At 48.7% G+C, this 26708-nt stretch overlaps 1 protein-coding gene and 2 long non-coding RNA genes across 4 annotated transcripts in view; 2 read left to right on the top strand and 1 right to left on the bottom strand.

Moving 5' to 3' along the window:
* Positions 1–1711, top strand: part of LOC147573391 (uncharacterized) — a 46321-nt gene extending 44610 nt beyond the window's left edge. Inside the window, exon 8 of the long non-coding RNA XR_015244709.1 lies at positions 1169–1711. This is a non-coding gene — a long non-coding RNA (uncharacterized LOC147573391). The remainder of the gene's footprint in view (positions 1–1168) is intronic.
* The window catches only part of CALB2 (calbindin 2), a 29109-nt gene extending 25633 nt beyond the window's left edge, over positions 1–3476 (bottom strand). For both annotated transcript variants that reach the window (XM_086688960.1, XM_086688961.1), the window contains exon 1: positions 3310–3476. In XM_086688960.1, the coding sequence (XP_086545086.1) occupies positions 3310–3403 (94 nt within the window). In that variant the 5' untranslated portion in view covers positions 3404–3476. The remainder of the gene's footprint in view (positions 1–3309) is intronic.
* A 182-nt stretch (positions 3477–3658) lies between these two features.
* On the top strand, positions 3659–7562 carry LOC147573390 (uncharacterized). Its single transcript, XR_015244539.1, has 2 exons — positions 3659–3754; positions 7375–7562. It is a non-coding gene; the product is annotated as an uncharacterized LOC147573390 (long non-coding RNA).
* The last annotated feature ends 19146 nt before the right edge of the window (positions 7563–26708 follow it).

Below are 26708 nucleotides of genomic sequence, written 5' to 3'. Positions count from 1 at the left end.
CACTAATGAAGCACATTCCCCCTCAAATTTTCAGTATTCCAAAGAACTCAGTAAGAGACTCCTTCTCATACCACTTTTTGCATAGGTACAAGTGTACCTATGTCAGATAGATTCCTAGGGTGAGTGGGATTCTCTACTTGGATCTGGGATGTCTGCTGGCCTCTGGCAGAGAATCCATCTTATCCCTATGATTTCAGTTGCTTCTGAAAGCTAAGGTGTTTCCCTTTAGGGCCACACCTTGGTTCTCCATGGAAATTCCTACTGGCAGAACAGGAGGCTGGTGGCCCGTCTGATCAGAACCACTCAGCTGCTTGGATCTTGCAGAGTGAGGATATTCCTGACAAAGAAGTGAGCAGGTAGCAACAGGGCAGTGGACTCAGATATACAGGGCCATGGAAGGGTCACTCAGAGCATGGAAGTGGCATGTGGGCCTTACGGTGTGCTTGGCTACTGTCTTTCCTACCTCTGCCTTTGAGCGATGACATCCGAATCTCCCCCAAATGCGTGAACTTGGGTGACTGAGGAGGAAGGGGTCAGGGATGGTACAGGATTCCTGGCCCCCGCCCCCCGCCACCACTCCTTCCTTCCTCCACCATGAGACTGATGATGATTTTGAAAAGACTCTAACTCTTAGGGCAAAGTCACCAGGATGACTCTTTCTCTTGGTTAGGAATAGGCTGAGTTAGGGTCAGAGCCCCCCATGCCATCTCCACTCTCTTTGGCATTCAGCTTCTCCTAGGATCTCCTTGTCTTTGTTTCCTAGGGGGTCCAGGAGGAGTGGGGCAGTGGCTCCCTGCCCCTGGTGGCTGTGCCTAACTGGGCTCCAGGGACCTGTGAGCTGCAAAAGAGAGTCCTGCCAGAGCTCTTTAAGTTTGTGAGTGGCAGGGGAATCTGTATCAGGAAGAACCCCCCAGATGAAAATAGAAGCCAGAGTTAGTAAGCGGGGTGGTGGTGGGGGAGCAGCTAGTGCAGGGAGCTACTGGGGTCTCCCCAGTAGCCTTTGGGTATGTGGGACAGGTAGGTTAAGGAAGGTATGGAGCAAGTCAGTCCACAGCCTAATAATTCTGGGTTCTTTGTAGAATGCTAACTTGACCGTATCCTCATTTTTCTAAAGCACCTCTGAGCCATCTCTGGCATTTTAAGCCCTTTTGTCTTCTTTCTCTGTTAGGTCTGCAGCCCTTTCTTGGGAATTCCCTGAGGCCATGACCAGAGAGGGCAACGGGGTGTCTGGTGGACAAGGAACCAAGAAGCAAGCATTTAGCTCCCCTTTCATTTCGGAGGAGACAGCCAGAGGCACAGTGGCTTTGGGGGCCTTTCAAGACTATTGTGTCCAGTGCTACCTTAGCTATGCTCCAGCCCAGACAAGGACCCATTTCTGAGATTAAAGGAACTGTCCATCACCTCCAAGCCTGCGGATTGTGGAGGCTCTTCTGTGGGCAAATGAGAGGGCAACTTGTACCTATCATCATGGAAAAAACCCCTCTTCCAACCCAAACGCATGTCCAAAAAGTAGGGCATAAACACTGGCCAGGAACCAGCCCCACTACTACCTTGCTATACAACCTCAGAGAACTCACCCATTGTGTCTGGTTCCTTGTCTGCACAAGGAGAACCGCGACCTGCCCAGCAGCCTCACAGTGTGGGACTCAAGAAGGTGTGATTGTATATTGAACAGTACGAGGGCTCAGATAAATGTAAGGATTCGCCTGATTATTGGGAGTGCTATTGGCTGTCCCCCCGAGCATAGGGGGGAAGTAGATCTATGGAGTCCTCTGTTTATTATAGCTGACTCATCTGGCAGGAGGCCGGTGGTGTAACCTTGGCCACTTGGTAACTTTCCTTGAATCCTGAAAGTCTCTGGTGCAGATAAACTGGCAGAAGCATCCTTAGGGAAGGTGCACGTCATCTGGAATACTAAGAGGCTGCACCTTACAGCCCTTTTCACCAAGGGAGTTTTATGGCACAAGCTGGGGATTGGAAGTACAACCCCTCCTTAGCCCCATTTTACAGATGTGACAGCCTACCCACCTCCTTCAGTAATTCACAGGCAGATCACTGTCCTAGACCAGGTATTGCTCACCCAGTCCTTTGCTTGGCTCCAAGAAAACAAAACTTTACTAATGAGCATCCCTGGACATTAACCTTTGCCTCTCCAAGGGCTCTGGGCGGAGGGCCTCTGTTTTGTCATTTTCATGCTCTAGGGAGGTGAGAAAAGGAGGAGGGAAGAATTAAGTGAACCAGGGACTGATCCTCTCTCTGGTTCCCATCCCCCTCACTGTCAATCCCAGGATAAACACCCTGAGCCACCACCCTGCCAATGGTCTGAGATGCCAGAACATTTTGGATGCCAACCCCAGCCGGGAATTCAGAGAAGGGAATCAGATCACTTAATTTTTTTTGGAGTGGTGGAGAAAACATTTCTAGTGATATCAGAAGCTCCTGAAGGGGGGCCTCACTTTATGCCGGAGTCAGACCATTCATAGACTCTTAGAATGCCAGCACTGAGAGCCACCTCCAAAGGTCATTCAGTCCAGCCCTCGATTTCTGGGTAAGTCGATGTCTCAGTTGCATTTAAGATTGTGCCTCCCCCACCCAGAGATGGTGTCACCCAAAGCACCCAGGATTATCACCATGAGGGAATGTCAGGTTTGTACCTCACCCCTGCCCCCACCACACCTACTGCTGCTGTGTATGGGACCCATCTGCCCAGGGAGGATGGGAAATGGGCAAAGGAAGCCCAAGGGGTGTTCAGGGCCCCGATGTCACTCTCCACTCCCGCTCCCAGCCAATCACTCTGGGGAGGCCAGGGGTTTCCCTTCAGTATCCCCCAGCTCACCTCAGCCTCCAGGACAGTGACGGGGGGGGGGGGGGGAGGTGGGGGGTAACCTAGTATTAAACAAAAGGGGAACCTCAAGAAAGAAACGAGTGGGCTTTTGAGACCTGTGGCTGCAGCAGCTGAAGGCAGGCCATTACCTTGAAGAGAAAGGCGGGGAAGGTAAGATGGCAGGGGGAATCATGGGGAGCCTTGCTGGCCCAGGCCTCCTCCCTGGGAAAGCTCCAACTTGCCCAAAATGAGGCTGCAGAAGCTGGTGGGCTCTCTGCCGTCTGTGTTAGGGAAGAAAAGTTGCTGACAGTTGTCACCAGAGCAGCCAGGTGTTTCCCAAACTCCAGACCCCGACCTCAGCAGGTTTTGCTGCCCAAACACCCCCAGGGACCAACGTACACCTGCCCGCATCAGCAAAGTCCCCTTCCCCTCCACCGCAGGCTCCCTGGGGGCCAATGGGCACAGAAGTTGAGAGATCTACTGACCGTCTGCGTCAAAGTGCTTCCAGATTTCCAGGAACTGGGACGCCGTCAGCTCGGCCAGGTGCAGGTAAGGGGGCTGCTGCTGCGGGCTAGCCATGGCGAGCGGCTCGGAGACCTCAGGCGCACAGCGCTGTCCCTGCGCCCGGCTCCGCTCCCGCACTCGGCCAGGTCCTGCGCTCCACGCTGCCTTTATATACAGTCCGGAGGCTGTGCCCGCGCCCGGCTGCCAGCAGGGGGCGCGCGCGCTCAGAGAATCAGCCCGGGTCTCGGCGGGCGGCGGCCGCGCAGCGGTTCGGCCAGTGGGCGCGCGGCGCGGGGAGCGCCGGGGACGCGCACGTGGGCGCTGAGACCGCTCGCCGCCAGGCCAGGGAAGCAGGGGCCCTTCGGTGCAAAGAGCGGAGAGAGGCTGCTCTTGCCTCTCTCTGACCTTCTTCAGTACAGCTACCAGGTATTGTTACTAGCAGTAGCAATAGTAATAAGGGTAGTAGCCGCAGCACCACTAATAGTAATAATAATGTAAGCTTGACAAATAGCATCTGCACTTCACGGTTCACTGGGTGTCTCTCATGCCTGCTCCCGTCTGACCCTTACACAACAGGAAGAACAGGGACCAATTTTCTGAGGAGGGGACTTGAGACTTCAAATGACTGTTACATGACTTGTACAGCAAAGAGGGGCCCGAGCTTGAATTTGAACCCAGATCTTTCCCCACACTCTCATGGTCCCTAAATGGGGCCCATATTGGGGAGAAGCCAAGGATTTTCAAGGCTCTGGAGGTGGGGGAGCGGCTGGAATCAGGGACACCCAGGGAAGATCCAGATGGAGTGGAGGAGGGGCTTCCACTGTCCCCCTGGGGTCTTGGTTGTTGCCCTCCCCAAGTCCCTCTGTGCCCTGGTTACCTGCCTCCTCCTGGACAAGCTCTGGGGGCTTTTGGACAGTTCTTCATGGAGTGGCAGAACTACCTCCTGGTGCCGGGTCTTAACCGCACCCACCTAAGGACATGATGGGAATTTGCCTAGGCCAGTGGGCAGAGAATATCCATTGCTGACCTAGGAATGTTCTGTGCCGGTCTCAGAGAAAACAGAAGCAGCTGCTGAGGGCAGAGTCCTGAGAACAGACAGGACTCCCCAAGCTGGGCACTAGGCTCCCTCCCCACTCTCTCCAGTAGCCTGAGCTCCTGAGCCCCCAGGCCTGTGCACCCATTACCCCTGGAGCAGCTGCTAGTCCCTCCTTTCTCCCCTCTCCTGCTGAGCGACTGAGAAATGGATTGATGCTCATTAACACGTACTAATGAGTGTTAGCTGAACTGCCTTCCGAAGGGAGAGCGAAAGAGAAGGAGGTAAGTGAGAATCAAAAGGAGGTCGCTGGGGCAGAGGAGCCAGGAGGAGACCGAGGGGGAAGGTTGTCCCTTGGAGGGAGGGACAAGCCTAGAGCGAGACTGAAGGAGAAATACAGAGTGAAGGTTCCCACACCACTTGATTTTGCTCAGAGCAAATGTGTTCACAGTTTCTTGCAGGAGCAGACTGGGAGAGAGGAATCAGAAAAACCCAGCTTTTGAGGACTGTATGCATTCCCCTCGCCTTTGTGCCAGAGGAGAGTCCTGAGCTGAGAAATTCACCAAAGCCCGTGGGTCTCTTTTGTACTGCCCCCGGGAGGCAGGATTGTTCAGTGGTTAAGAGCAGACACTCTAGAATCTGGGTGCCCAGGGTTTGAATCCTAGAATAAGCTGTGTGACCTTGGGCAAATTATGTAACCTATCTGTGTCTCAAATTTTCTCTTCTGCAAAATGGGAATGTGAGTATTTACTTCTTAGAATTGCTCTGAGATTTAAATGACTTGATGTTCCCACTGCCCTTCATGGAGCCAGAGATCAGCTGTGATTAGCTTGGCAAGATCTTCTTTGGCCAGCATCCATCTTCTGGAGTAGTGAACGGCTCCTGAAGGGGCTAACCCCAGAGGGAGGCCAAGGGGAAGGCTAAGCAGGAGCTCTTCACTGTGCTGTACAGCCCTACAGGGGCCAGGCTCAGCCCCTTCCAGCTTTGATGCTGTCACTTGGGCTCCTCTGTCTCACCTCCTGCTCCTCCCCTTTCCCAGATGTGTGGGGTCAGAGAACTCATCCCTGGTACCTCCTTGTTGCTTTGGTTTTCCTGGTGAGGAAGAGAGAGTGGATCTCCTGCTTTGTACTTTTCAGAGCTGCTTAGATGGGGGTTGGCTATGAGGGGGGTACTTTGGCTTGATGGGGGAGGTCCTGGGTATGACTGTAGTGTGGCCCCGGTGACCTCCAGCTCTGCATTGGGACAGCCTGCATCATTCATTTTAGATGCATGGTTAGAGTCTTTCTGAGAGGCCCATTCCTGGGCCATCTCAGACAGAGAGGGCTGTAAAACCCAAGCAAGTCCCTTTGTCCTTTGTCCCCAGCCAAGTACTGCAGGAGCAGTCATGTTTAGGACTTATAAGCTCTGCTTTGGGGTCAGAAAGCTGTGGGGTCAAACCCACTTTGAGGGCCTTGAGCAGGCCATTTAACCTCTTTGAACCTTAGGAAAAATAGAGGTAATAAAAGTGATACTGGCCACACAAAGCGTAAAGACCAAAAATAATGTAGTCAAGGCATTAGCTAGCAGGAATCCTGGTGGTGGTATGTGCTTAATTAGAAGGTAGTTATTATATTAACATAGGGTGTCGGGAGGAATTTTTCTTGTTGTTCTGAAAAGGGGCTAAGTACCCCACTTGTAAAGTTACCCCACAGAATCCAAGCACCTCCTGTCTGCTGGACTCGCTAAGCCTGTCCTTCACTTCCACCCAAGGCCATGGGCTATTCGAAGACAAGACTGTGGGATGGGGGGGCTTGTGGGCGGAGCCTTAGCCTTTGGGCAGTGCAGCATTTGTGGCTCCTCTGGGGCCAAGTGTTTTGGGGGGTCTTCAGAAGACCTCTCCAGGTCATGGGGGGACATCTGCAGTAAGAGGATGCTGGCATGCCCAGCTGGTCCCAGAGTAGAATTCTGGAGCCTGGGACCCATGTGAAGACAGAAGCGGTACCGTTTTTGACTCAGGGTTGTCTGAAGGCCCGCACTGTCCTGTCCTGTGCCTGGAAGGATTGCACCCCTTTCCTGTTTTGTGCAGCCTTTGGAGGGTGCTGTGCCTCCTGAGAAAGGTGCATGGAGTTTAAGGAAGGAGCAGAAGCCAGATACCTGCCAGTTAGTCCTTGGTGTTGAAGGAAGTCAGGGTGGAGCTGAAGGCCGCTCTAGGAAAAGCTTCTTTCTACTGTGCTAGACCCTCTGACTCCCCAGACACCAGCAGCAGTAGCTGTTCCAGCACACGGGGACCAGATGGGTGAGGAGAGTTCCTCCCCAACTTCTCCAGGCAAGGAGATGTTTCAGAGCACCCCCTCCTCGCCACGTCATGCTTAGCCCAGGTGGAGCCAGAGCCCTCATCCAGTCTGCATTGGGGCAGATGGGAAGCTTTGAATTGGAGAAGACTGGAGTTTTAGGTTAGACTGGACCTCGTTTATGTAACTGAACTTGAGCAGAAAACCATGAACTCAGAACAGGAAATCGCTGAGGGATGGGGAAGAGAGATTCGAGGAGCGTGTTTGAAAGCAGTGATGATGCTTATATCTCAATGAGTTGAGACTCTTGTAATTCATTTTAGATGTCTGAGGTTTTGCTACTTTAGATGCTTTTATAGAGGGTTTTGGTATGTCTTGTTTGGTTTGGGCCTTGCAACTAGCCTAGCAGATGCGCAGTGCGAGAATTAGGCCCATTTTAAAGGTAAGGAAACCAAAGCTTGGAGAGATTAACACCCAAACGAGACCCAGCCAGGGTGGGACCCTGAAAAGCTCTGGCTCTTTCAGTTTCCTGTTTCCAGGGCATACGGAGTCCTTGGGGACCAGGTGCCAAGCCCCTGGCTAGTGTGTGCAATGTGCTTCCTAGACCCTGGCCACAGGGCACCTCCCTGCAGCAAGGAGTGATGCCATGTCCGCTGTTTCCAGGATGCCCATGGGTTCAAGGTGATGGCTGGCTCCTCCCTTCTCCAGAAGGGGAAAATCTGGTAACATTCTCCTTTTTGCAGCCCCAGCCCACCAGCTGTGCCCCGAGTACTGCAACCTAATGCCAAGGATTGGCAAGAAGACCTGCCTGACTTGCCCTGTGCTCAGACCCCAGAATCACTTTCCGAAGGGAGAGAGGCCTGCTGACTGAGAGGTGCTGAGATGCTGGGGAACAGATGACAGACTTGCAGCCAGCACCCACTGGGCCCAGGTAATTGGCTGAGCTCCTCAGAGCACCTGGTGTTAGTTAGGAGCACATCAAAGAGAAAACCACAAGCCCGATATGGTTCCTCCCTCTGCCTAGAAATATTTCTTCCAGATATTGCTTCTTTGGTCTTTATAATGGTTAGGCCTGGCTACCTGAGCGCTGGAAAGCTGGCCTTGCTTCCCAGAAAGGAGGATAAAAGGGATGCAGGAGCCCAGCAGTTTCCATGGAAACAGATCAGGTGGAGGAGAATAGAGTCCGGAGGAACCCAGAGGTGGGAGCAGGACTTTTGAGTAAATTTGGTCTGAAGCCTGAGATTCTATGGATAAAACATTTCCCTCCGACGAGGGGGTTTGGGTCACCATAATGGCAACAGGATGTGGGATAAAAAGAGCTGGAGGCTGTTGAGGGACACCCTCCCCCAACTGGCAGGGTATAGGGGCCGAGACCTCCGGCTCCAGAATCCCATAGGTCCCTTCCAGCTTTTTTTTTTTTTTTTTTTTTTTTTTGGTTCTGCTGCTAATCCGCAGTTTTTCCAGGTGATGGCTGTGTGATCCTGGGCCAGGTGTCTACCCTCTCTGAGCTTTCATTTTCTCAATGGTAAAATGAGGATAATTCTGGTAAATTACTCGTATGGCTTTTGTGAGCGTTAAACATAGTAACACATGTAAAGGGTGATGTAGGGCCTGGGACATGATAAGCCCTCAAATGTTATTATAGATGAGAAAGTAGAAGGCAATTGGTAAATCTAATCCAATGAGTGTAGCAATTCTCCTGACCAAAGTGATTGGTTCAGGGATAGGCAACGAGAGATTGTATCTCAGAATGTGAAGGAGCTACAGAAAGGATACCCTCTCCACTTGCAGATGTTTTGGTGTGAAGCAGTGAGGTCTGGAATTGCTGCAGTCATCCTGACACCATGAGTGAAGAATCTAGAGTGGCCTAAGATGGGGAAGGGCATAGAGTGGAGATTGAGGATGAAGCCCATATTGCAAAAGGCAGGGCAAAAAGACTGTTAGAAATTGGGTTGATGTGATGTTGGGGTCTGGGAGCGAACGGTCGAGAAAGAATTCTTGAGACCTTTTCAGTGCGAAAAAGGTGGTTTTATTAAAGCATGGCGACAGGACCTATGTGCAGAAAGTTGCACTGGGATTGTGAGGGGTGACTGATTATGTATATTTTAGTTAGTGGGGTTTAGGAGTAGCATGAGTCTCTAAGGAATTTGGAGCAAGGCTTCCAGGATCTTAAGGGGCTAACTGCTGTTAAGATAAGGTTAATGAGACCCTTCAGATGTATACCAGTGGGCCATACGTTTGAAGGATGATTGCTAACATATATCGTGGGGATATAGACATAAAGGAAATTTCCAAAGGGGTTTTTATTTATTTATTTTTTTTTTAAATTTTTTTTTTCAACATTTATTTATTTTTCGGACAGAGAGAGACAGAGCATGAACGGGTGAGGGGCAGAGAGAGAGGGAGACACAGAATCGGAAACAGGCTCCAGGCTCTGAGCCATCAGCCCAGAGCCCGACGCGGGGCTCGAACTCACGGACCGCGAGATCGTGACCTGGCTGAAGTCGGACGCTCAACCGACTGCGCCACCCAGGCACCCCTCCAAAGGGGTTTTTAAAGAAGACTTACAGGATCCTGGAGGTCTGGCTAATGTCAAGCTACAGTTGCTTTTTGCCTCCAGCAAAGTATTCGCATTTAGGTAGTTGAGTTCCTGGAGGAAGGTCACTCTGCCTGCCTCAAGTGTTTGTCACTGGGTTACAAGTTGTAAGGAGATTTCATTTCTTTTCTTTCTTTCTTTTTTTTTTTTTTTTTTAACATTTCTTTTGCCTTTGTTCTTCACATCAGGGTCCCATGTGACATCATTTGAACTGTTGGATCAGGCTGAGTCTGAAGTATTGTTAGACTTCCTCAGTTGTATGAATCGATATACCCCCATTAATGTTTAAGCCCGTTTGTGTTGAATTTTGAATTTTGTTTCATTTGCAACCAAAAAGTTCTAACTCCTAATCCAAGAAGAGGGCAATTGTTCTAATGGAAGCTGAACTTGGGGAAACTTTAAGAACGGAGACTTCTCTCTTTCTTGTTTTCTTAGGGTAGCAGGGCCACTCTTTCATAGATTTTGTCTCCATTTGGACAGTTTCTTCTCTTCCACACCAAGCATCTTCCCAACCTTGCCTCCTCCTCGCCTGTCGTAGCCACCCAAGCGTCAATTTGTCCTCAAGAGTCATAGCTACCATTTCTCCTGATAGCCTCTCTGTTTCCCTATAACAGATTCCCAAGAGAAGAATGTGATTGGTCTAGCCCATCTTTTTCTGTTGGCCTGTTCAGATCATAGGTTGCTGTCCCATTGTCCAGCTGGGGGCAGGAAGCGGCGACAGGACAGGGAGGGGGATTTTTCTCTTAGAGGTGGGGGCATGGTGGCATTAATTGGGTGCTCAAGATGGAAAACTCAAACAGGCAGTGGGACATGTTTGCTGTAAAACTGAGTAAAAACACTCTGACCAATGAATCCACACGTAAAACACAGAGCGGGATGCGTGAGGAGTGTCATCTAGAACAGGGGTTGACAGGGGCACCTGGGTGGCGCAGTTGGTTAAGCGTCCGACTTCAGCCAGGTCATGATCTCGTGGTCCGGGAATTTGAGCCCCGCGTCAGGCTCTGGGCTGATGGCTCAGAGCCTGGAGCCTGTTTCCGATTCTGTGCCTCCCTCTCTCTCTGCCCCTCCCCCGTTCATGCTCTGTCTCTCTCTGTCCCAAAAATAAATAAACGTTGAAAAAAAAAATTTAGAACAGGGGTTGACAATGTTTTTGTTTTTGTTTTGTAAACTTTTTTTTTAAGGCCATTAGTAAATTCTGGGTGGCTTTGCAGGCCAGAGGGTCTCTGTCTCAACTGCTCAACTCTGCCACTATGGCACAAAAGCAGCTACAGACAATATGCAAACAAATGAACATGACTCTGTTTCAATAAAACTTTATTTATGTCATTTTTATTTTTATTTTTTTATTATGAAATTTGTTGTCAAATTGGTTTCCATACAACACCCAGTGCTCATCCCAAAAGGTGCCCTCCTCAATGCCCATCACCCACCCTCCCCTCCCTCCTACCCCCCATAAACCCTCAGTTTGTTCTCAGTTTTTAGGAGTCTCTTATGTTTTGGCTCCCTCCCGTTCTAACCATTTTTTTTTCCTTCCCCTCCCCCATGGTCTTCTGTTAGGTTTCTCAGGATCCACATAGGAGTGAAAACATATCGAATCTATCCTTCTCTGTATGACTTATTTCACTTAGCATAACACTGTCCAGTTCCATCCATGTTGCTACAAAAGGCCTTATTTCATTCTTTCTCATTGCCACGTAGTATTCCATTGCATATATAAACCACAATTTCTTTTTCCATTTGTCAGTTGATGGACATTTAGGCTCTTTCCATAATTTTCCATATTGTTGAGAGTGCTGCTATAAACATTGGGGTCCAAGTGCCCCTATGCATCAGTACTCCTGTATCCCTTGGGTAAATTCCTAGCAGTGCTACTGCTGTGTCATAGGTTAGGTCTATTTTTAATTTTTTGAGGAAGCTCCACACTGTTTTCCAGAGTGGCTGCACCAGTTTGCATTCCCACCAACAGTGCAAGAGGGTTCCCGTTTCTCCACATCCTCTCCAGCATCTATAGTCTCCTGATTTGTTCATTTTGGCCACTCTGACTGGCGTGAGGTGATACCTGAGTGTGGTTTTGATTTGTATTTCCCTCATAAGGAGTGACGTTGAGCATCTTTTCATGTGCCTGTTGGCCATCTGGACGTCTTCTTTAGAGAAGTGTCTATTCATGTTTTCTGCCCATTTCTTCACTGGATTATTTGTTTTTCGGGTGTGGAGTTTGGTGAGCTCTTTATAGATTTTGGATACTAGCCCTTTGTCCGATATGTCATTTGCAAGCATCTTTTCCCATTCCGTGGGTTGCCTTTTAGTTTTGTTGATTGTTTCCTTTGCTGTGCAGAAGCTTTTTATCTTCATAAGGTCCCAGTAGTTCATTTTTGCTTTTAATTCCCTTGCCTTTGGGGATGTGTCAAGTAAGAAATTGCTGCGGCTGAGGTCAGAAAGGTTTTTCTCTGCTTTCTCCTCTAGGGTTTTGATGGTTTCCTGTCTGACATTCAGGTCCTTGATCCATTTTGAGTTTGTTTTTGTGAATGGTGTAAGAAAGTGGTCTAGTTTCAACCTTCTGCATGTTGCTGTCCAGTTCTCAGCACCATTTGTTAAAGAGACTGTCTTTTTTCCATTGGATATTCTTTCCTGGTTTGTCAAAGATTAGTTGGGCATACTTTTGTGGGGTCTAGTTCTGGGGTTTCTATTCTATTCCATTGGTCGATGTGTCTGTTTTTGTGCTATAAAACTTTATTTACAAAAACATGTGGTGAGCTGGATTTGGCCTATGGGACATAGTTTACTGACCCCTGATCTAGTAGAATGAGTTCTAGGCTCTCTCGGACCTCTCCAAGCTTCAGTTTCGCTTTCTATGAAATAGAGACTGTAATAGAACCCATGTAGAAGGACCGTTGTAACATGTCGGTAAAATAATGTATGTAAATTACTCAGTACAGTGGCTGGCACAGAGTGGTAGATATTGGCTGCTTTTCTTCTCTTTATCATTGGGTGGGATCTCAGAATAACTGGATTCTGGATCCACCAATTTGCTTTGCGAATCTAGAAGAGTCCCTTCCTATTCTCTGAGCTGAGCTAGGAGCTGGTAGTCCCTCTTTTCAGAAGGTGGGACAGGATTCCTAAAGAGAGGGTTTGAGGAACTAGAGAAAGGCAATACTCTGGCTAGGAGGGCAAAGGGAAGGATAGCTGCAGATGAATCCAAATCTGGATGCCCTGTGGCCTCCGTGTGAGGCTGCCTTGGCCTCTGCTCAGGGACCTGGCAGGGAGCCCTAGGCTCAATTTGCAAACAAACCTACTCCGTTTCCTGCCAGCATGGGACTTCCTGGTGGCCAGGAATTTGGAACCTTTCACCAAGGCTGGGAAAAGGGTCCCTGAAGGAGGAGTGTCCTACTTCCAGGATTTCCCAGGATGCGGCAGAAATGTCGGAATGAAATACTCAAAGATAAGGGCTGCATTCCTTTTATTAATGGATTCATTTAAAATTTAATTCGTTCATGCCATCAAAAAAAAAAAAATTGACTAATCATTTACTTTGTGCCAGGCACTGTACTAGGCCCTGGGGATTCAATGGTTAGCAAAACATAAACAGTTCCTTTCCTCAGGAGTTTAAAGTCAAGGTAGGGAGGCAGACATTGATCAAACCACACGGTTGAACACAGAAGTGCAAAGTGAGTGTGTAACAAAAGTCCTGTAAATACCTGACATTTATGGGAAATCCATCCTGAGAGTGAATTAGGTGAAGGGAGGTAGTGAGCACGCCTGAAACTTAAATCCCACCACGCAAAGGCTAGAGGGGTTCTGTGGTGGAGAAACTGTAAGAAGGTCAGCGGGACTGGAGCATAAAGTGGGTGGAGTGTATGGTGGGGTGACCCTGGAGAGGTAGGCATCAGCCAGGGTCCGTCTCCCAAAGTGAGGGACACCTCCCTTCCGCCAAGGGCAATCCCCTAGAGAAGGATACAGGTGTGACAAGTGAGTGGCCGACACCTGCAGCAGCTGCAAGATGGGAACCCTGGCCAGGGAGGGGGGTGGGGGGCACCCAAGAGTAGCTGCTGCACCCCAGATATGACCAGGTGCAACTGTGCAGTCCAGGCAGGCAGAGACAAGGCCAGCCCTTCTGGACCAGTGACCAGCGGGGAGGACTCAGTGTTTCTCCAAGTGACCTCCACCTTCCACCAGTAGTTACACTCACACTCAGGTACTGTTCTGGACAAAAGAAACCAAATCTTCCCAAACTGCCCTTCTTAAGTGAAACCGCATGGTGGTGACATAAATGGGCAATTTTAAATTGTGTTCCCCCGTTCCTGTCCCTGCGTCCTAGCAGGGTGGGAGGATGATTGCATTGGTTATGGGAAGCAAAGAAACTGCATATTCCTTGTGCATCTCTCTGAGTGCTCTGTGACCCTGATACACTCATTTCTCTGTCACCCCTGCTGGAATGGAAGCAGGGATCCGTCTGTTTTGTTCAGATTTTCCCAGCTTTCATATGGACTCAGTCATTGTTGAATGAATGAATAAATGAATGAATGGCAGCAGAGTGGAAGAGGATGTTTCTGTGTATAGAATCAGGACCCTCCGGAGGCTCTAAAAATGACTCCAGGCACTGACCTGGCCAGCTCATCTCCTGGCAATCAGGTATCAGGCAGTGGGCCCATTTGGGTGGCCCTCGGGAGGGCAGCTGCTCGCCCTGCTGGGGGCTGCGGTACCGGCTGGTGGGGAGGAGCTGCCTGGCTCTCAGCCTCTCCCCTCATTCACTAATCCCCAGGCCTGGCTCTTGGCTCTTTCCCTGCCCTGCCTTCCTGATCACGTCACTGGGAATCCCCTCAGAGGCAGGCCACAGGATGGGGCTTGAGGGGGAACAGGTCTAAGCCGGAAGACTCCACAGTGGGGCACTTCCTGGAATCTTCAACTCTGGCTGTTATTGCTGATGGTCTGATACAGGAGCCAGAAGCTCAGGCCAAGCCCAGCCCAGCCAGTGCTGGAGGGTGACAAAGGAGGAGGTCCAGAAGGAAGAGAGAAAGACAGGGAGAAGGGTAGAAAAGGGAAGGGGATACGGTTTTCCAGGAGTTGCAGAGCCAGTTAGTAAAGTCTGGGCCTCCAGGGTCACCTACTTATAGTAGATGCCAGTGGTGCCCTGCCAAGGTCCTTCTAACAATGGGACAACAGCCCCCAGCTGCTTTGAGTGTTGACCGCTAGAGCTCCAAGTTGCACCATTCTCTGGAAAATTGCTACTTGGTCCAGAGATGCTCCCCACAGCCCCATGTAGGACAACCCACAGCCAATGACTGACAGATACAGGGCATCATGGCCTGGCCCCTTGCTTCAAGATGTGAGAACCCCTGTGGTACCATTCATGCTCCAGAACTCCCTGTGGGATCAGGCTGAGGCCAGACTTCAGCTGAACCTGCACCTTCTTCCTCTGCCCCATTCATCTCCCCTGATCCTTCCAGATTTCTCCTTGGCCTGCTCCCTCAATAACTCACTTGCACAAGAATCCTTGTCTCAGGCTCTGCTTTCAGATCAGTCATAAGACATAGTGTCAGACTAAAATCTCTCTTGCCACTTGCCGGGAAGCCCAGCTTTGCAGTTTAGGACCCCAGGTTCTGATGTTATCTAGAAACATGTGTGCTTTCACATGAGGACAGGGTGGCTTCCGGTATCTCCACATGGTGGTGGTTCTAACACAGCGCTGTAAGCACCACCACTTATCAGCTGTTTGAACTTGGACCTAGACTGTGGCTTCTTAGAGTTTCTATTTCTGCACCTGAGGAATTGGGATCATAATACAGTCTTGCCTGGGGGCTGCAAGATAGGGAGAGCCAAGGGAGCCAGTGACAATGAACCTGGCTTGGAGTCACACAGACCTGCCCAGCTGTGTGACCTTGGATGTATTGTTAACTTTTCTAGTCTCTGTTTTCTCATCCATAAGATTAGGATAATACTAGTACTGAAGGCATAGGTTCCTGAGGGGACTATTACATACATGTATAGCAATTAATACAAAGCCTGGCCCCTGAGTAAACCTAGCTGTAGAAAGTTTATATGGTACCTGCATAGACTGAGTACTCAATAGGAAGTGAGTGTTGTTTTCGTTAATGAGTATATATCTAAATTAGTTGGTAATAATAATAATAAATAGCTTTGGTAATTCGGGAGGAGTGCTTAAAAGGTGGCCCAGAAGTGTGGCAGATGGGACCCTTGGGACCTGATGCATGGGGTGTGGGCCAAGGAGGGGTAGGCAGATGGAACCCATCCTGGCTCACTTCTCAGTCAACCAGCATGAACCCTGAGGCCACTGTTCTACAGCAGCCTGCTGCCAGTGGCTTGCCTGCATGCCAGCCCATTTGTCACCCTGTCATCTCCTCCACACTTGAGAGCAAATCCCCAGGGATCATGAACAAAGCCCGCAGAACAAAGAGCTGCTTTTTTTCTCTAGGGCTAGAGGGGAAGTAAGGATGGTGAACAGCAGAGAGTGACCAAGGGCTTGTCCTTGGTTTGATGTGAAAGGTGCAAGTTCCGCCCTTCATGAGGGGCAGGGGTCAGTGAAGTGTGGCTCTCAGGCGCATCCAGCCACCTCCTGTGTCTGCATGGCCTGCAAACTAAGGATGGCCTTTCCATTTGTAAATGGTTGGGAACAGTGAGGAGAAAAATAATATTTTAATGAAAACTAAATGAAATTCACATTTCATTGTCCACAGTAGTTTTACAGAGACACAGCCTCGCTGTCTATGGCTGTTTTCATGCTACAACGGCAGAATCGAGTGATTCCAACAGAGGCTCTATGGCCTGCAAAGCTGAAAATGTTTGCTCTCTGGCCCTTTCCAGAAAGTTTGCCACCCCCTGACTTAGAGCATCAGGCTGACCAGGAAAGGTCCAAAAGTAAGAAAAGCAGAAAGCAAGTTGATTCTCCCCTGCTGACATTTGTTTTTCCTTTGCTATTTCATCTTCCTTCAGTAACATTTCCCTTCCTGTGCTTGGTACTTTCTTAACGCCTGGCTAATGCAGAGGGAAGAATCTGATTAATAACTCACACTAAGGTGTTGGTGACTTAATGTATTGCACCTTCTTTCTCCCAGGAGATTGGATTAAAGGAATAAATCTTTGAGTGGTGGAATTTTAGGAACCGTGGACCGTGTATGTGTGTACGTGTGTGCGTAAGTTCATGAGAGAGACAGAGAGGGAGAGAGAGAGACTTGTAATCACCAAGGGTGGAAACTGCAGAGTCGTGGCCCAAAGGAAATGAACAAATAGATTCTTTGGGAACGAACTACCTGGGAATGAGCAGAATGAGCTCACCTTAGTGGCTCCTGGAACCTTAGAGAACAGCTGAGAGAAGGTGCTGCCTCTTCTGATGTGAGCTCTAAACCTGGCTCCTTTGATGGCTAGAGGAGCCGGGAGGACATGGAACCTGTGAACAAGTCAGGACACTGAGGGTATCACCTGTCACCCCCAAGGCTCTGCCCAGCAATTCAACCCTCCATGGCTTGGCCAAAGGACAGGTGATAGCTGGCTCTCTGCCCTTGTTGGCCTTGACACTTGCTCTGTGGGTCTTTGGTGTGCCTTTGTCCTTCTTTTCTCCTTGCTGCCTGGATCCGAAGGTCAGTCACAGCTGGGGAGTGGGCCCTGTTCTGCGTGGCCCCTGCTGCTCGGCCATCCCACAGACTGCGGCCTCAGCCCCCCGACTGCAGGCTCTCATTGGCTGGCCAGCTGCAGTGGGGCTCTGCACAGCCTGCCTCTCCTGGCGTCTGTTCTCCAAGTTGCCCTCCCTCCTGGAACCAGGGTGAGCTTTCTGAAATGCCAGCTGTTATGGGCTGGATTGTGCCCCCCACCAAATCCATATGTTGAAGCTGTAACCTGCCAGTGCCTTAGGCAGGACTGTGTTTGGGGATAGGCCCTTTAAAGAGGTCATTAAGTTAAAATGAGGCTGTTAGAGTGAGCCCTAGTCCAGTCTGGTGTCCCGAGAAAAGGAAATATGGGCACATGGAGAGACGCTGGTGGTGCACACACAGAATGAGAGGGTGACCACCTGCAACCCCAAGAGAGGTGTCAGGGTGAAGCCAAGCCTGCTGACACCTTGATCTTGGACTTCCAGCCTCTGGATCCTGCGGAAATAAATCCCTGTTGTTGAAGCCATGTGGCTTGGGCCAGCCCTGGAAAACATACACCAGCTAAACTCCCTATCTGAAATCCTTGACTCCATCACCTTAGGTCTGCGCTGGGTGTGACTCCTCTATGCCCGTGGCCTCATTTCCCACCACCCCTCGCTCTGCGCCTTCATCCACCCACCCCAAACTCCTTGCAGTCTCCGGAGTGTGACTCGTTCCCCAGCACCAAGCTTTTGCACATGCTGTGTCCTGTGTTGGAAAGCTCTTTCCCCAACCTGGCAATTCCCTCCCTCCCTCAAGATTCCTTCCCAGTGCACATCCTCCTCTTCTGACTTCCCTAGTGGGAATGCCAAGGAGGGCTGTGGTGGATGTTACACACTGGATCCCCCAACAACCAGTCCACTTGCTCCTGGAGGACAAAGACTGTGCCTCACGGATCTGTGTGGCCCCAGCACTCAGCACTCAGCACACAGCCAGAAGCGTGGTATGTGTGGTTCCTCTTGGTGGGTGCCTTGTGTGAGGCCAGTGCTGGGCTGAGACTTCATCTGTATCATCTCATTTACCTCCCAGCTCTAAAGTGGGCATCATACATTTTCCACCTAATTCTGCCGCGAGCAGTATTATAATGTACCTAAAGTGCTCAGCACGATGGCATGGGCATGTGGCAGCTTCTGTCACCTGCTCCCTTCTTCAGGGACCCCCTGAACCACTTCACCTGCAGGGGGACCGGAAGTGCTCATAGCAGGTCAGGCAGAGGCTGAGACTTTACCTGATGTCACCTCCACCCCCTTACTGGTTCCTCCTGGCAGCATTTCCTTGATAAATCACTTGCCCCCAGATCTTTGTCTCACGTTCTGCTTCTGGGAGAGTCTGATGTGAGACAGAGTTGGCAAACTTGTCCTGCAAAGGGCCAGATAATAAACATTTAATAAATAGTTTAGGCTCTGTGACCCGTACAGGCTCTGTCATAACTACCCAGTTCTGCTATTGTAGCAGGAAAGCAGCGCTGGACAATACATCAATGAATATGCATGGCTGTGTTCCAATAAAACTGTATTTACAGAAAGAGGAGGTGGGCCGGATTTAGTCTGGGGGGCCATGGCTTGCTGACCTTTGGTCACGACAACAGCCCTAGAAGTTTGGTGCTTTGTCCCCTCATCGTTCCTATAGATGAGGAAACTGAGGTACAGAGAAGTTAAGTAGCCTGCCCAAGGTCACATGCAGGTGTGTAGCAGGGCCTGTAGACTGGTTCTGAAGCCTCTATGCTAAACTGGTCTTGCAACAGAGGTCTAGTAAGTGAATGGCTCCAGGTGTCTTTCAGGCAGGTGAGAAAAAGGGGCGGCAGGGGACAAAGTTCCAGTTGGCTTAACTCCCTTCCATCTCCAGTAGGAAGACTGGCAAATGTGTGCCTGGGGTGGGGTTGCAGGGATGCATCTCCCTAAAAGTTCTAGGTGATCTCCACTAAATTTTCAATCAGTTCATTTGCCTTCCTAAAGCGCTGAGTGGACTGAGCGGGACTCCTGGAATCCTTAGTGAAATCTACGTGTTGGAAAGATTTTAAAAATAGCACCAAGCCCTTTGACAAGATGAGGGCTAATTACCCTGATGCTCTGGCACCCCAGCTGATGTGCTGCCACAGTATAGACTTGGAGCCCTCCCGGCAGCCCCGAATCATGAAGTCTTTGTAGAGAAGTGAGGTGAGGCTGAATTTTCTGTCTCAGGCCAGGGAGCTGCTTCATTATAAGGATCGCCAACCTGAATGGGATTCTAGCAGGGAGGCGGTAGAACCTGCTTTCCGCCCCCGTCAGGGAGTGGGGTGGGGTGAGAGGAGCCCAGGTCCACCCCACCCAGGGACTGGCCAACCCAGGAAGCACAAAAATCATTTATATTCATTGTAGTAAATGCTGCTAAACAAAAAGCGGGAAACCCACCCAACAATCCCACATCCTGGGTGAGCGATTTATCAACAGTTTGGTTTAATTCCTTCCAGTCTTTTGTCTGTGCCTATATTTATGTATTATTTATTTATTACAAAAATGGGATCCTACTGTGTGTATGGCTTAATGTCAGTGACATATTTTGACCATCTTTCCATGCTGTTGTATACTTGTCCTTTTTTAAAATTATTTTTTAGTTTTTTTTTAAATTTACATTCAAATTAGTTAGCATTTAGTGCAACAACGATTTCAGGAGTAGATTCCTTAATGCCCCTTACCCATTTAGCCCACCCCTCCACCCACAACCCCTACTTTTCTATGGTGTCTTTTGAAATGGCTACGTGTAATATACTCTTCGTGTGCATGAAACATATATACTTACCAATTCCCTATTATCAGGGAAAAGGCATCATTGCCAGTCATTGTACTGTTATAAACAAAGTAGCTAAGTCTTTGTTTGAGTCCTTGATAATCCCCTTACATTTTTAGGTGTGGAATCACTGAAGCTTGGGGTAACCTTTGGGGAGGTTGGAATCTTATTGATCTGTTATAAGTTATCCGCAGTTTCTTGACAAGACACTCTTTTTTTTTCTCAATGTTTATTTATTTTTGAGAGAGAGCATGCGAGTGGGGGAGGGGCAGAGAGAGGAAGACAGAGAATCCCAAGCAGGCTCTGCGCTGTCAGCATGGACAGAGCCCAATGTAAGGCTCGAATTTACAGACTGTGAGGTCATGACCTGAGCTGAAATTGAGAGTCCAGCACTTAAGAGACTGAGCCACTGAGGGGCCCCATTGCCAAGACATTCTAGGGGAGCGGTTAAGGGCACATATTCTACAGCTTGAGCAGCTGGGTTTGAATCCCAGCTCTGTCTAAAAAAGGTTTTGAGACCCTGGGGTGTATCGCTTAACCTCAGTTCATCTGTAATGTTGGAACAACAACAACAATAATATCCAACTCTGTCGTGCTATTGGGAAAATGATCTGAGTTCCTGCCACTGCTCTGGCAGGGTTCCCTCCTGCTTTTGCCCTTGGTCCTGCCCCCCAACCCCACAGAGGGAACATTTGCACTCTGCACTTACTGTCCTTTCAGTAAGATACATTCTTTCTCCGGATTGCCTCATGGTTCACTTCCTCACTTCCCTCTGATCTTAACTCAGATGACCCCCTTTCTGACCATCATTCTCTGTCACTTCCCTGGGTTCTATTCTTCTTAAACCACCATGACCTCCTGATGTATAACACGTCTATTTCCCCCTGCCCCGAGAATAGAGGTTCCTTGAGGGCAGAGAGTTTGTTATTTTTGTTCATGGCTATGCCCCCAAGTTCTAAATTATATTGCCTGTCACATAGAAGGTGCTTGAAAATAATTTTTGGCTTGGATGGATTTTTCACGTGAAGCACTTAGCATGGGGCCCAGCCCAGGCTGGTGCACAATAAATTGTTATTCACCTACTGGAAGAGCTGAATGGAATGGCTGGGAGGTTGAAATGGTGTTTTCTGCCAGCAGCCGTGGCACTGAGGGGACAAGAGATGGGAGGTGGGAGGGATGTCCTATTTGACAGCTCCTCTAGATCTCGGTTGAATGGGGGTTGAGGCTGATGGGCACTGGGGAGGTGTGGCCACACCTCTAAGCTCCCTTCTCAGGGACATTGCCCTTCCTGCCCCAAATACAGGGCCTCATCTCAATGAATCTCTCCATCTTTCCTGGGGCTGTTTGATTTTTTTAAAGTTTATTTACCTATTTTGAGAGAGAGAGAGAGAGAGAGAGAGAGAGGGAGAGAGAGCGAGTGGGGTGGGGGGGGCAGAGAGAGAGAGAGAATCGCAAGCAGGCTCCGTGCTGTCAGCTTGAACTTGCAAACCCATGAGATCATGATCTGAGTGGAGACCCAAGAGTTGGCTGCTTAACCAACTGAGCCACCCAGAAGCCCTGGGCTGTTAGATTTTGAAGGAGAGCCAGGCACTGGAAACCCTTCCTTGTCCTGAGCTCACTGTCTTCTCAGGTTGCATTTCCTCTCTCATTTACTCTCATTTTCTGCTGCAACAGCCTAGAATTGCTTGGAATGCTCTGCCCCACAGGCCTTTTCATATGCTGTTCTCTCTGCAGGGAGTGCCTTTCCATCCACTCCCCTACTGCATCCCACTAACTCTTGCCCATCCTTCAAAGGCTCAGCTCGGCTTTCACCTGAGAAGTGCCCATGACCTCTCACCCCAGTCTGGTGCCTTCACAGCCCCCACGTTGTTTTTCTCACACTGTGTTGTAATTCCCTGTTTTCTCACTGGCCTCCCGACTAAATGGCCCAGGTGAACACAGGGACTCCACAACACTCACCGTTTATCCTCAGTGCCTTGCCTGACACAGAGAAGGTGCTCGATATTGTTGAGTGAATGAATTAATAATGATGAAATAGGCACACTGTAGGTGTTGGGGTCGGGGGGGAGGTCTTCCATGTGGGACACCTGCTCACAGTCGTGTGGTGAATTGTGCCAGGGGCCTGGAGTCACGGGGTCTGTCTCGGGCCAGGCACTTCCACGGTTTTTTTGGAGAAAGCATCCTTATGTGTCTGGGGAAGTGACATTCTCTGCTTGGTGTCCCAGTCCTGTCAGATTCAAATGCTTCAGCCAGTTTCTATAAATGTGAACATTTCAATTGGGTAGCAGCTGCCATGGTAACTGGCTGAATCTTAGAACTTGGGGACTGGAAACAGACCAGAGACCAGGTAGCTTTCACAAGGCTCTTTTTTTGTGCTGGTGTGTGGAAGCTCACCAATGAGAAGTGACTCTGCCCAGGTGCCCCTCAATGCCGACACTCAGTGCTTCCTTCTGTCTGGGAAAGGATCTTCAGGGGCTTCACTGGCCATATTTGTAGTATCTTCAGCTTATCTTCTTGGATCCTAGGTTGTTGGAGCTCAGAGGAGGAAGACTGAGATTTTTCTTGGTACACTGAGGTGATAAGACTGGGGAAGGACATAGTAAAGCAGGGAGAGGAAGGTCACTCTCACCTTTGCTATTCTGTTCCAGTCAGACTTGCAAGTAACAATCCAGGCTCATGGGCACCTCCTCCTCCTCCTGGAACTTTCTCAAGTGGTAGGACAATGTTTTTGAAACATTAGCTAATATTTTTCCCCCATAGCATTTTTTCTTCCCGTTCAGACTGTACTGTGGTCAGTGTTTTTGCAACACATACAGCTGTACATATGCATACAGCTGTTCAAGTTGTGCACTGTGTAAATCCATCCAGACTGTGTGCATGATGCTCCCTGAATTGTGCAGTGTGGTAGCCCTGAGAAGGGAGCTAACAAAAGAAAAGGGAGATGCTTCAGGGATTTTGCATTCAAAAGCCTTAGCCTTGGGGGAATGAAATGAACTCTAAGTATAGATAAAAGGATGAGAGAATGTTGCATAACCAAGAACAAGGTTTTCTTCAGCCCCAGTCTAAATAAAGAAAGATTCCTTCAAGTATCAGGGGAGAAGAGAGACCCTGATTCATTGAGAAGAAGACCCTGAACTCTGTACCCTGGGCCAAGTCCAGGTCAGGGCAGCGGATGTGGCAAAAAACCTTGTCAGTTTGCTGAATCCAAGACTCACAGAGACTTGTGCCCCATTTCCCAGGTGGGGCTCCAGAAAAGAAAGGGCTGCATGGTAGGTAGACCTGGGCAGGGAGGGCCTCCAAGGGTGAAGAGCAGTGGGATGATTTCAGTGTCTAGGGCACAGCATCAGATCCAGCCAGAGACCTGCTGAACATGAGTGATCCCATGGCCAGGATGGGCCATGACTGAGCAGCCTCCTGTGTTGATCATTGGTCAGGGTGGACGGGTGGTGGCTGAATCAGGAGGCCCCAGTGGACAGGGATTGCAAGGATCACATCCCCCTCTTCCCCCACTCCTCCATGGTCCTGGGAACCTAGGTGTAATGGGATTAGGGGGTCCTCAGTTTGGCCCAGACTTAGGATCTGTTTTCTGGTGGGATGAGAGGTGAGAATAGAGATTAAGTGGCATTAAAGATAGATAAGGTAATGTTTCTTGCAGTCAGTCCTGAGTCTTGGATGCAAGATTTATTCCCACAACACATTGCTCTGAGATTCTCAGAAAGGAACCTGACTCTCCATCATGGTTTACATAGTGGTTATCCAACAGGCCTGCTTCTTAGCCTCACCTGGGGAGCTTGTGAAAACACACGGATGTGCCCTTAGACCTAGAGAATCAGAATATCTCAGGTGGGGCTGGCCCATGTACTCCATTGGCTAGATCAGTGCCTAAAAAGTAGCCAGTGAGACCCTTAGCTGGATTTTCTGGGTGCTTGGGAGAAGCGTCTTCCTTTTTTTCTTGGTTACTTATAAAAATGAGCAATTTCCCTCTCTGTGATTCCAAACACTTAGAAATTTTTGAAACAGATCTTAAAAGAATAGCAGTGTTAGTCAGTAAAAAACAATCCATGATTATTGTTTAAAAAGGGAGGCTTTGTCACTTATAAATTCATTCTTTAATATTAACAGATAAAATAATAATCATAAAATTAGGTAGCTAAAGGAAAAGAGGGAACAGGTGGAGGGGACAAGGACCAAAACTGAACTTGGCAGGATGTACATAGGTGTAGATTTGACATTGGAACAGTGTAAATGTTTTTTGTGATTACAAAACAAAGTTAACTCAAAAATGGAAATAACAGTCTTTGAACAAGTAAAGAAACACAAAACATGAGAACCTAATTGTGTTTCTGGTTGCAGGTACACAAAGAAAAATTATTTCATACACCTTTATTTCATATAACATTATTTTATTTGATTTTTTTAATTTTTAAAAAAAAATTTTTTTTTCAACGTTTATTTATTTTTGGGACAGAGAGAGACAGAGCATGAACGGGGGAGGGGCAGAGAGAGAGGGAGACACAGAATCGGAAACAGGCTCCAGGCTCTGAGCCATGAGCCCAGAGCCTGACGCAGGGCTCGAACTCACGGACCGCGAGATCGTGACCTGGCTGAAGTCGGACGCTTAACCGACTGCGCCACCCAGGCGCCCCCATATAACATTATTTTAACTGTACACACTTAGTAGAATATATCCTAAGGGCAAAAGAAATGAAAAATAGATCTTAAAGTGTTCTCACCAAAATTATAATTAGAAATAATATTGATATCATTATTCAAAACTATTTCACACACACATAGTAAAATAAACCAAATAAGTAATGATGTTATTAGAAACTAGGATTTTCAACATGAGAGGAAGAGATGCAAACATAAAATTAAGGGCTTCAGGAAAACTTCTGTAATTTAAATTTTGAATTCTAAATGTCATTTTAAATGTATGATACACTTTCTTTTTGGAAACACACACACACACATTTGTATTTCCTATATCTGTGTACCCTGAAAGCCTTGACCAGTGACCACCCACTCAATAGCAGTGAAAAGCTCAGGGCCCAGTTCAAGGTATCCAAACCATTCCCCACTAGAAGGGGGGATAGTTCATTAAAAGGCAGTGAATAGGGGCATTTGGGTGCCTCAGTCAGTTAAGTGTCCAACTTTGACTCAGGTGATGATCTCATGGCTTGTGAGTTCGAGCCCTGGGTTGGGCTCTGTGCAGACAGCTCAGAGCCTGGAGCTTGCTTCAGATTCTGTGTGTCCCTCTCTCTCTCTCTCTCTCTCTGCCCCTCCCTCACTTGTACTCTGTCTCTGTCTCTCAAAAATAAAAAAATATCTTTAAAATTTTTTTAAAAAGGTACTGTATAGAACCTGTTTAGATCCTGATTTGAACAGAATAACTGTAAAGAAACATTTATAAAATGATCAAGAAGACGGTTAGGAAATACCTGATGGAACTAAGGAATTATGATAATTGTATTTTGGCTCTGTTTTTTTTTTTTTTAATTTTTTTTCAACGTTTATTTATTTTTGGGACAGAGAGAGACAGAGCATGAACGGGGGAGGGGCAGAGAGAGAGGGAGGCACAGAATCGGAAACAGGCTCCAGGCTCTGAGCCATCAGCCCAGAGCCTGACGCGGGGCTCGAACTCACGGACCACGAGATCGTGACCTGGCTGAAGTCGGACGCTTAACCGACTGCGCCACCCAGGCGCCCCTTGGCTCTGTTTTTAAGAAGAGGTCTTACCTTTTTAAGATATGTACTGAAGTTTTCACAGATGACAGCTCTTGGTTTTGCTTCAAAATAATCCAGTAGGAATGGGGGAGAAAGCAGGTGGAGGTTAGAAGAAAAAAGATGGGGCATGTATTGGTCATTGGTGACATGGGGGTTTGTTCTTTTCTCTGTACTTTTGCATATGTTTGAAGAATCTCCATTAAAAATTTTTTTGGGGGGGAGTGCCTGGGTGGCTCAGTTGGTTAAGCGTCCGACTTTGGTTCAGGTCATGATCTTGCAGTTTGTGAGTTCGAGCCCCGTGTCAGGCTCTGTGCTGACAGCTCGGAGCCTGGAGCCTGCTTCCGATTCTGTGTCTCCTCCTCTCTGCCTCTCCCCTCCTCATGCTCTGTCTTTCTCTGTCTCTCAATAATAAATAAACATTAAAAAAAATTAAAAAAAAATTTTTTTTTAAGTAAGAGGAAAAGAAAGCGCAGGAGGAGGAGAAGGAAGAGTAGGGGGCATCCCACAGATGTCCCAAGTTAAAGGAATCTTAGGTTGTCCTCAAAGAGAGAAAGAAGCCTAGGTCTCCAGGGAGCATGGCCACTTCTCTCTGCCCTAAAGGTCCCAGTGCCTACTGGACAGAGAGACACATGATCGGTGACCTAGACAGTGATTTGGAAATCACAGCAGTGAATTGGATAATCCATTTAGAGGCAGCTGGCTGAGCTGGCCTGGTGGAAGAGCAACTGGGAGCCTGGCACAGGTAGAGAGAACTGGGGAACCAGGAGCTATGGGGCCCTGGGCTTGTAAAGGGAACAAATCCTACTTCTTTTTCTTCTCATTTTTAAAAAATTTTTAGATGTTTATTTTTGAGAGAGAGAGAGAGCGAGCAGGAGAGGGGCAGAGAGAGAGGGAGACACATAATACCAAGCAGGCAGTAGGCCCTGATGCAGGGCTTGAACTCACAGACCAGGAGATCATGACCTGACCCAAAGTCAGAAGCTTAACGGTCTGAGCCACCCAGAAGCTTAACCCAGAAGTGATTCCCGACAAGGGAATACTGGGAAGGTATCAACTGAGTCAGGCTCTGGAGGCACTTGTATGATACCACAAAGTATTTTTTTTTTTAATTTTTTAATGTTTTATTTTATTTTTGAGACAGAGAGAGACAGAGCATGAACGGGGGAGGGGCAGAGACAGAGGGAGACACAGAATTGGAAGCAGGCTCCAGGCTCTGAGCCATCAGCCCAGAGCCTGACACGGGGCTCGAACTCACGGATTGTGAGATCGTGACCTGAGCTGAAGTCGGACGCTTAACCGACTGCGCCATCCAGGTGCCCCCAAGGTATTTTAATAATGCTAATGGTTTTTT

This window comes from Puma concolor, chromosome E2, assembly GCF_028749965.1.
Source record: "Puma concolor isolate L17-30 chromosome E2, mPumCon1.1.hap2, whole genome shotgun sequence".
Taxonomy (NCBI): domain Eukaryota; kingdom Metazoa; phylum Chordata; class Mammalia; order Carnivora; family Felidae; genus Puma; species Puma concolor.
This window is presented reverse-complemented; position numbering and strand designations above follow the sequence as displayed.